The 9,281-nt window shown below is 31.6% G+C and overlaps 2 protein-coding genes across 9 annotated transcripts in view; one reads left to right on the top strand and one right to left on the bottom strand.

Annotated features, from left to right (window-relative positions):
* The window catches only part of LOC138944139 (CCR4-NOT transcription complex subunit 6-like), a 383,005-nt gene extending 378,745 nt beyond the window's left edge, over positions 1 to 4,260 (bottom strand). For 7 of the 8 annotated variants that reach the window (XM_070315063.1, XM_070315072.1, XM_070315048.1 and 4 more), the window contains exons 1-3: positions 3,670 to 3,846; positions 2,465 to 2,783; positions 2,189 to 2,370 (exon numbers count right to left, since the gene is read on the bottom strand). In XM_070315063.1, the coding sequence (XP_070171164.1) occupies positions 2,189 to 2,370; positions 2,465 to 2,772 (490 nt within the window). In that variant the 5' untranslated portion in view covers positions 2,773 to 2,783; positions 3,670 to 3,846. Of the gene's footprint in view, positions 1 to 2,188; positions 2,371 to 2,464; positions 2,784 to 3,669; positions 3,847 to 4,104 lie in introns of those variants that run through there. The other variant, XM_070315054.1, reaches the window with a different exon arrangement.
* A 718-nt stretch (positions 4,261 to 4,978) lies between these two features.
* Positions 4,979 to 8,868, top strand: LOC138941289 (mitochondrial intermediate peptidase). Its single transcript, XM_070310844.1, has 10 exons — positions 4,979 to 5,169; positions 5,349 to 5,611; positions 5,920 to 6,106; positions 6,170 to 6,249; positions 6,378 to 6,566; positions 6,640 to 6,781; positions 6,953 to 7,291; positions 7,455 to 7,676; positions 7,792 to 8,022; positions 8,362 to 8,868. The coding sequence occupies exons 1-10, from the start codon at positions 5,029 to 5,031 to the stop codon at positions 8,674 to 8,676; spliced, it is 2,109 nt and encodes a 702-aa protein (XP_070166945.1). The 5' UTR covers positions 4,979 to 5,028; the 3' UTR covers positions 8,677 to 8,868.
* Positions 8,869 to 9,281: the final 413 nt, after the last annotated feature.

Raw genomic sequence — 9,281 nt, forward strand, 5'->3', positions numbered from 1 at the left:
TAGTTAGAGAAAGAGAGATAGAAAGAGGAGATTCCCTCGTTGTAGGGCGTGCTCCTATCTATTGTGTTGCGTACATTTTTGCCAGTTATCCGATCGCCTGAAAGGTCTCGGTTGTACTATTCCGTTTATCCATTGTTCTCTTCAAAACTTTTACTATTCGATACCACAACACCACACTGTACGTCATTGCCAGTCATTTTCCCTTCGCGGCTTCCTCGCCGCTTCTTCGCAGCGGGATCAGGATGTTTCCGCTCATCATCCTTTTCATCCACCTCTCTTTCTATCTTCTCGATGCGTCTTCTCTTCCCTTTCGTTTCACACGGAGTTACCCTCTTATCTCAAATCACGCGAAAAGCATATTTATATTTTACCGGAGTACCGCCGTCGAATGCATCTTGTACACGTCTCTTCGTTGAGATATTCTTGTTCTTTTATATCGGATGAGAAAATGTATATATATTAAAAAAGTAAAACAAGAAAAAAAGAAAAAATATATAAATTAGCAAGCTCATTTTTTCAGGAAAGCTTTGCAAAAATGTAGTATTGCATACACGCCATCAAGATAAATAATCAAATATCGAAACTCTCTCTTATGTAAAATATATAGTATAGATTTCAGATGTCTTCTTACATAATTCTTATTTATAGAATTTATAAAATGTAAGAATGATTACCCTAACACACACATAAATATATATATTATAAATATATCAAAATTTATATCTTTCGGGCAGAAAATCTGTTTTATATTGCAAGCACGGAATTGTATATCAAGTCTAAAGATAGTTATAAGGGCAACAAACATTTAATGAGTTCTTTTAAATTCATCTTTTATAATATGTAAAATAAAATAATTTTTTAAGTTTTTTATAAACGGATTAATACGCGTAATGAATTTGTACAAATAAATTCTGTAAATTTTTACAGTACGTATATAGCCTTTAATTTGTGCAAGTTCAAAAACGATTTTGAACTAGTTTTAATAGTAATGATTTGACAGTTAGCAGGGTCAAAATGTTTAAAACTCATTCGTGAAAACGGCAGTTTTTTTTTTCTTGATGAGCTACATATCCTTTGTATAAAGTTGCATGCGAAGTTTGCTTTTGAACGCATATACACGACGGAATTCGCGAATTGTATAGGCTTTCGCCAAATCATTGAATCGACAAATACGATTGTGCGAAGGTACATACATAATGATTTAGACATATTTGACAATCCGCGTATGGGAGCTAAAGTCCCGGAAGCAAATTTATGCGCATTGTATCGGGGATCTCTCGGCGCAGCATCGTCATGACTTTCCAGAAGTAACATGACTACAATTACGCCATAATTGGCCTAAGTGTGCCCATTGTGTTCATGTCACTTGAGTATTGTCTACAGGTGTCTCCTCTACTTTATTATGTATTTACGTTCGTCGGATTGCAAAATATCGGGGATCAGTTACATCGAAGTTCCTGCATCTCTTCGTGCAATACATCTCTCCGTCCATTTTCTATTTTGCAATGATTTATCGTAAAGTGTAAGATCCTATACAGATTCACGTTAATTATTTTGGCTATTAGAATTTTTCTGAATATCAAAAAGATACAATTAATTTGTAAATTATGCGTGTAAAAAGAAATTATTAGAAATTACTCTAATTCAACTTAAATTATTAATAAACTCAATCAAGATTGATTTAAATTATTATTATATATTATCATATATATTTTTAATTATTTAAAAATTATGATATACAGCAAGATATATTAAACAATTTTTAATTAATATATTTTTCTTATTTTTCATTCTTTTATATGCGCAATATAACGATTACGACATATATTTCGAGAAAAAAAAAAGAAAAAAAATACAAAACCATTTGATATTGATTCAGACGTTATACAATTATATTTGATCTTATGTATTTAAACAACTATAATTTAGCCATTTTATTCAGGAATGAATTATATTATGAATAATTCACAAAATATTTTTTTTATGATGAGATTTTTCATGTAAGTTTTTAATTTTTAATTCTGTCTCTTACTCTCTCAATAAAAATACTTGTAAATTTTATTATTGATATGAATATATATGTATTGAGTCGCTGGCAGAAAATATACAAATAATTTTTGAGAGAAAAGATGCATTCTAATATTTCCAACAATTCTTTTCTCTCAACAGATAAAATCTTTTCACTTACCTTGTAAGTTGTCCAACATGTATGTCAGCAGCTTGTTTGTCCCTGCAGGCTCCCCAGTCCCATACAACGTCAATACATCCTTGCTGAGTGGATTTCCTTGAAGTCCAAGCACTTGTAATTGGAACAACTTCCCTAGTTCGTACGGTAACACGCGAAGGTAGTTTTGGTTCAATAACAACTCCCTGAAACAATACAAGAAATTTTACAATAAAGAAAGCTCTACAGAGTACATTCATTGACTTTTTTCAATTTAATTTTGTTTGTACTTTATCTTACCTGAGGTAGATAAGGTCCCCCAGTTCAGCAGGCAAACTACGCAGCTTATTGCTGCTGAGATCTAAAATGCGCAAGTTGACAAGACGACCAATTTCAGCCGGTACTCTCTGCAGACTATTGTCGTTCAAATACAAAGCTGTCAGATGAATCATTTGCCACAAGTTGGGGCTTAGGTTTCTTATACTGCCTGTTATCTCCAACTCCGACCAATGAGATTTCTTCCCCGATTGGTAGTCCTCAGGGCACATGAGTGTATAAATACGACGTGGGTTGGAGTTCTCATACTTGTCCTTATGATTGCGGGACATGTTATGATATTCTAAAAAAGAAAAATTTTTGTTAAAATAATAATATTAAATTTTTATAATTTGATTGTTATGCAAAATCAATTTACTGTCACATCATCCCTTGCACATATATATCACGGATAGAGATATAATTAATTATAATATATCTCTCAGATATATAACTTGATTTTTGATTGAAAATATGAAAGAACTTTTACATAAATCACTTTATTATAGCTATATTATAGCTCATCTACTGATACTTGAAGAAAGTTGACAAACAATATATATTTCTTGATTCTCATTACTCAAATGTATGCGTAACTTGATTATAAATCCAAGAAAATAAAATAAGAAAAGACACATGTATATGAGAGATACAGTACAATTGCTGTAAAAGATTAACACTGTTAACAAGTCAATTACTAGAACAACCGTCAAGTTTGTACTTCAGTGATCAAGAGCCTCAGTGAAACGATAGAAAATATAGTAGCATGCATCGACTCTACCACATGGAGCACAAAAACGTCTCTAAAATTCATAACTATATAAAAATAATACGAACTAACATTATGAGACAAACGATTCGTCGGATTTCATCTATTCCACATACTAATGATACATCAGGTACAAGCTCATAACCTATGAGAGCGAAACAAAGTTTTTGCGGCTCGCGCTGGTTATACGTGGCGGAAATTCGCCGATTTTGACACGAAACGCGACGCTAGACTATCCGGAAAGAATTAAATTGCGATTTTCGCCAGATGATGGCGAATTTTTTTAGCGTCAACTACTCGTCCTACCGAGAAGATTCGTATGCTTACGACGACAAGTCGACACGTTCGCGCGATTTTCCCGGCGAGAACGCGACGGCGCGTATCGAAAACGATGGTTCAAACGCGGAACGGCATTACGTACCTTCATCTACCTCTTCAGCACAAACGGAACACGCGAAGAGTTGTTACCGAGTGAAAATTTCCGCGTAAACAAAACTACCTTGACAAACACGGATCCTCCATTTATCAACTGCACCGATCGTGCGCCAAACGGAGCTACCTGATTGGCCGAATCTTTCCGGAGCAGCCGACGTCGTGACGTACGATTCACGAAGTGATACCAATATCACGACGTTAAGAGAGAATTGGCTAGAAGATTCGAACGGTTGGCGAGCCTGCTTCTTCTTGGAAATCTTCAAGCGACTAACATTCCCGGAACCATTCCCGTAGCAAAGATTTTATTGCGAATGTAACCATGACTCTAGAGCAATAAATGATCTTTCCTCGACAAAATATATGAGCGATGCGATAATCCAATTACAGAGAACATGACACCATGCATAATGTATTTGCATACCTGGCAATCAGCTTGCCGTCTATCGCATTTTTGTCGCACTTTGGAGAAAGGATAACGCGAAATATGGATTTCGATCGATCTACAAAGGGCCGCGGATACTGTAATCACGATAACGGCGATTACGAGAGAGGTGCCGTTACATTACGGAAAAAACTTCCGTCACTTTACGAAATACAGTCGTGATAATTATTCGCCCGTGAGATTCACTTTTAAACCGTAATAATCGCGAAAAATACGGAGCGATTCGAATCCGACTCTAGCGAGCCATCGCGCCACGTCCGTTACTAACTGCGATTCGAAATCTATCGAAATGCAATTGCGATTCTCGAAGTATCGAACTGAAGTACACACCAACGTGAATTTATCACAATAATATATATATATATATATATTATTTTATATAAGCATTGAAATAGAATTTTCGAAATATTGTAATAGATATCAAAAATAATGAAAATAGCGAAATTAGTGTATTTTTATAACAAATTTTCCGATATCGAAAATAATATCCACAAATGTCAAAAATAATAGTGTCGAATAAAAGAGAGTAGCGAAAAGTTTTTATTATTTATGTAGAGATAAAATTATAGTGCACAAAGAACAGATTTAATTGCTGTTATTTAATAATTCTACTAATTATTCAATTAAATTGCATTATTATATTTATTTTTCTTGAATGTTCAAAATATTTTAGAGAATCGTGTAATATTTTAAACTATTGCATTATATATTGATTGTTAGAAATTTTCATTATTTTTTATAAGTATATTTGAATATAAACGAGTGAGAGAGAAAGAGAAAGAAAAACATTCGAATGTAAAAAGTACTAGCGAAACGAATAGTCTAGATCCTAACCTAACCTATAGTTAGTATAGTTTTGCAAATAACTTGTTTATTTCCATATAATTTTCACATTTCTGAAAGATGCTACGAATATTTGAGAAACAAATTTTTCGCAATATACGAAGTGGTAGGAGATTAAACACTTGGTCACATCTCGCCACGGCATTTAATTCCGCTGTTAATGATGAAAATCACTCGGTAAATATATTGAAGAAAGAAACGGTAAGTGTATATCTCATACGTTTATAACCATATGATCATATCAAATATCAAAACGATGGAAAAAAATAATTTTTAATTAATAATTTCGTGTATAATATTTAAACCACTAATACATAATGCACAGAATTATTTTATATTTTATAGTATTATATCTTTTATTGCTTAAAAATATCTTAAAGGGATTGTTTGGTATTCCGGAGTTAAAAAGTGAAGATGGTTTTAACATATTGAAAAGTCGTGCATTAGCACATGTGGATGTTCTCATCGATGAAGCTATAAACAAAGACAGGAAGAGAAAAATGGTAGAAATATTTGACGAATTATCCAATACATTGTGTAAAGTAGCAGATATGGCTGAATTTATTAGAGTTGCACATCCCAATCAACAGTACGTTCAAGCTGCTGAAGATGCTTGTATAACTATCAGTGGTGTAGTCGAAAAGTAAGTTCACTTTTAAAATTATACATTTAAGTATTATATAGCTGCTATCCTTATTTTGGATGTTTTTTTATCATATACACTGTAAAACTTAAAAGATTTTTTTCTGATATTTTTGTTAATAATATATATTATGTATACTTGTAGTACTTTTCGGTTAATTTTTTCTTCCATTGAATTGTATTTTCTTATTTTCAAGAGGAAAATTTTTAAAAAAGGATATAATATGTAAAAAAGCATTCGATAATTTTAATTTTAAATAAATATTATTGACCATTAGTAAACTTGATTATATTTACAATACTTAACAGATTAAACACACATCGTGAAATATATGATGTGTTAAAAAAAGTGGTAACTAATGGTGATACTCGGATGACATCCGATATAGACAATCATGTGGCTAAATTATTCTTATTCGATTTTGAACAATGTGGTATACACTTACCAGAAAGGCAAAGAAGAAAAGTAGTCAAATTAAACGATTATATTTTGCAAGTAAGTATTATTTAACAATATCTTTAATCATATTCTTACAAACTTTTTCTTTTTTTTTTTCAGGTGGGTCAAAGGTTTATGGGTGGTGCTGTTACTCCGAGGACGGTTGATGCCGACGCATTACCTGATGTTATCAGGCAATAGTAAGTGTGGTAATTTAATCGATTACCCGTAGTGCTCCGTTCAAACTGAATTTTATTGTTTTGTTTAAAACTTTTCAAAGGTGTAAGTTTTAGAAAGGTACCTCGTTGATATCGGATACGTTTCACAGTTTTGTGACGGACAACGGTCAAATATTAGTGCAAGGATTTTATACAGACTCCTCCAATACTGCTGTTCGTGAAGCGGCATATAAATTGTTTCTGTCCCCGGATAAAAAGCAAGATTATCTATTACACGAACTCTTGAGCTCCAGACATCTACTGGCAGAATATTGTGAATTTCCATCATATGCACACAGGTAATATGAATTGGATAAAAAAAATACAATTCTATGAATATAAACATAAATGAAAAACTTATTATTTTATTAGAGCTGTGAAAGGAAGTACGGTCGAATCGCCAGTTGTTGTGAAAGAATTTCTTAATATATTAAATGATAATTTGCAATCTAAAGCAACACAAGATTTTCAAGAAATGCAAAAGATGAAAGATGCCGAATCGCATTTGAAACAAGTTTGTATCCATCTTTACTAATTTGTTTTTATATATTTATAATTCTATTTGTACGATGATACTGTATATTATTTATATAATTATCAAGCATATAGACTTAACAGTCACAAAATATTAATCATGTATGTTTCATAATTGTAAAATTATTTATTCTTTTTAATTATCAAACAGGAATTAATGCCATGGGATACCGCCTACTTCATGGCAAAAGCAAAGAAAGTTTGGTTAAATACCTCTATCACTGAATTTGCTCCATACTTTTCCCTTGGTGCTTGTATGGAGGGTTTAAATATCCTTACGCAATCATTGTATGGAGTTAGGCTTGAGTCAGTCCCAGTGTTATCTGGGGAGATATGGGCGAATAACGTTCACAAATTAGCTGTAATAGATGAAGAGGAGGGAATCTTGGGTTATATTTATTGCGATTTTTATGAAAGAGCAGGAAAACCTAATCAAGACTGTCATTTTACAATCCAAGGTGGAAAGCAACTACCAGATGGTTCTTATCAGGTATAAATTTAGTGTATAATTAATAGAGACAGCTAAATATATTGTTAATTATTTATTAGCTGAAACATCGATTTTTCATTGTTGTTCATAGATATATATATTTGTGCAATTACATATAATTGCAGAAATTCTGCCGATCTCATCATAGCATCATTTATTTCAGAATCCTATAGTTGTACTCATGTTATCATTACCATATCCACGGTGGTCAAATCCATGTTTATTAAGTCCGTCATCTATGGACAATCTATTTCATGAAATGGGCCATGCGTTGCATTCTATGCTTGGACGAACGAAATATCAGCATGTTACTGGTACTAGATGTAGCACAGATTTCGCGGAAGTGCCAAGTGTGCTGATGGAATATTTTGCAAGTGATCCTAGGGTAAAAATATACGCAATAATATAAATTATATAAATTGTATAGTTATTGAAATTATACTCTATAGGTTTGCTAGTATTTAAATGTAACGTGTTTTAATTTATCTGCACAATCACAGGTTGTATCAAAATTTGCAAAACATTTTCAAACTCAAGAACCAATGCCGGAAAATTTATTGCATAAACTGTGTGCTTCAAAGAACATTTTCTGCGCCTCTGAATTACAAAATCAAGTATTCTATAGTATGCTGGATCAGGTATATCATAGTGGTAAACTAACAAAATCCACCAGCGAAATTTTAGCAGATGTACAGAAGGAATATTATGGTCTTCCATATGTGAAAAATACAGTATGTACTTTTATTAATTTTCTCTATTAATTCTACATAAATCAATTTATATAAGATTGTATTTACAAAAAGTAGGTGATTATAAAAATTTAAAAATTCTTATAAAAAGATATGAAAGAGAAATATTCGTTCTTTTTTTATGAATAATTTCTTTTATATGGTATATTAAATTTATTCATCAACTAATTCATTTAAGAACTTGATCAGGTAGGCATAATAAATTTTGCAATTAAATAATAGAACGATAATTTAAACTTGGATTTTTTTTAGTTGACACAATAGATTATATAGAATGTATAACTTTTAATACTATAATTAATCTCACTATTATATTTACAGGCATGGCAATTGAGATTTTCACATTTGGTTGGATACGGCGCGAAATATTACTCCTATCTAATATCTCGTGCAATTGCCGCCTGGATTTGGCAAACCTACTTCCATAATGATCCCTTCTGCCGATCGGCAGGTAACCGTTATCGAAAGGAATGTTTAGCACATGGAGGTGGTAAGCCAGCGTCGCAATTAATGTCGGATTTCTTAAACAAGGAAGCTACTGCTGCTACATTTGCAATATCGTTAATCAACGAAGTAGATATGAAGAATCTACACATAGAGACCATAAAACAACGTAATAGTATAAAATTTTCATAACTTACTACAATATCAAAACTTGAGCTTTTGCAGCAGATGTGTAATATTTTGCATATGTGTTAGGTACAGTTTTGTATAACAAACTCTTCAGAATAGAATATACAGAATACATTTTTATGAGAAAAAAATGAATGTACAATACAGATTGTTTCTAGATAACTGCATATGAAAAATATCCTATGTTTTTAATGACAACTTCTTATGTTAATGTGGTATTAATGTTTCTTTATCACAAAGTCGTTATTTACTATAAGTTTTTAAATTTCGATATTATAATTAAGCTTTTAATTAAAATTGAATATGAATAAAATTTACTTGAAAATTTAGTTACAAAAATATATTTGTCATTTATATATTTCTTTTTTTTCTTGGGACTCTTTGTGATTTAACTTATTCTTTCATTAGGAATCGACCAAAAATTGATTCCAATATCAAAATAATATTATTAAAAAATAATATAGTAGAAAAACTCTTTGTAAAAATTTCTTCTACATTTTTTGTTTTGTGAATCAAAATCTCACATTGCAAGATTATAAATAATTGATATAATAATATTAAGCAGCGTTAATTTCTTTTTTTAGTACTCTGCGTTGATACCACTGCTT

Source organism: Polyergus mexicanus, unplaced genomic scaffold (genome assembly GCF_030449975.1).
Source record: "Polyergus mexicanus isolate NDT 795.1 unplaced genomic scaffold, iyPolMexi1.0 SCAF_2, whole genome shotgun sequence".
Lineage (NCBI taxonomy): Eukaryota > Metazoa > Arthropoda > Insecta > Hymenoptera > Formicidae > Polyergus > Polyergus mexicanus.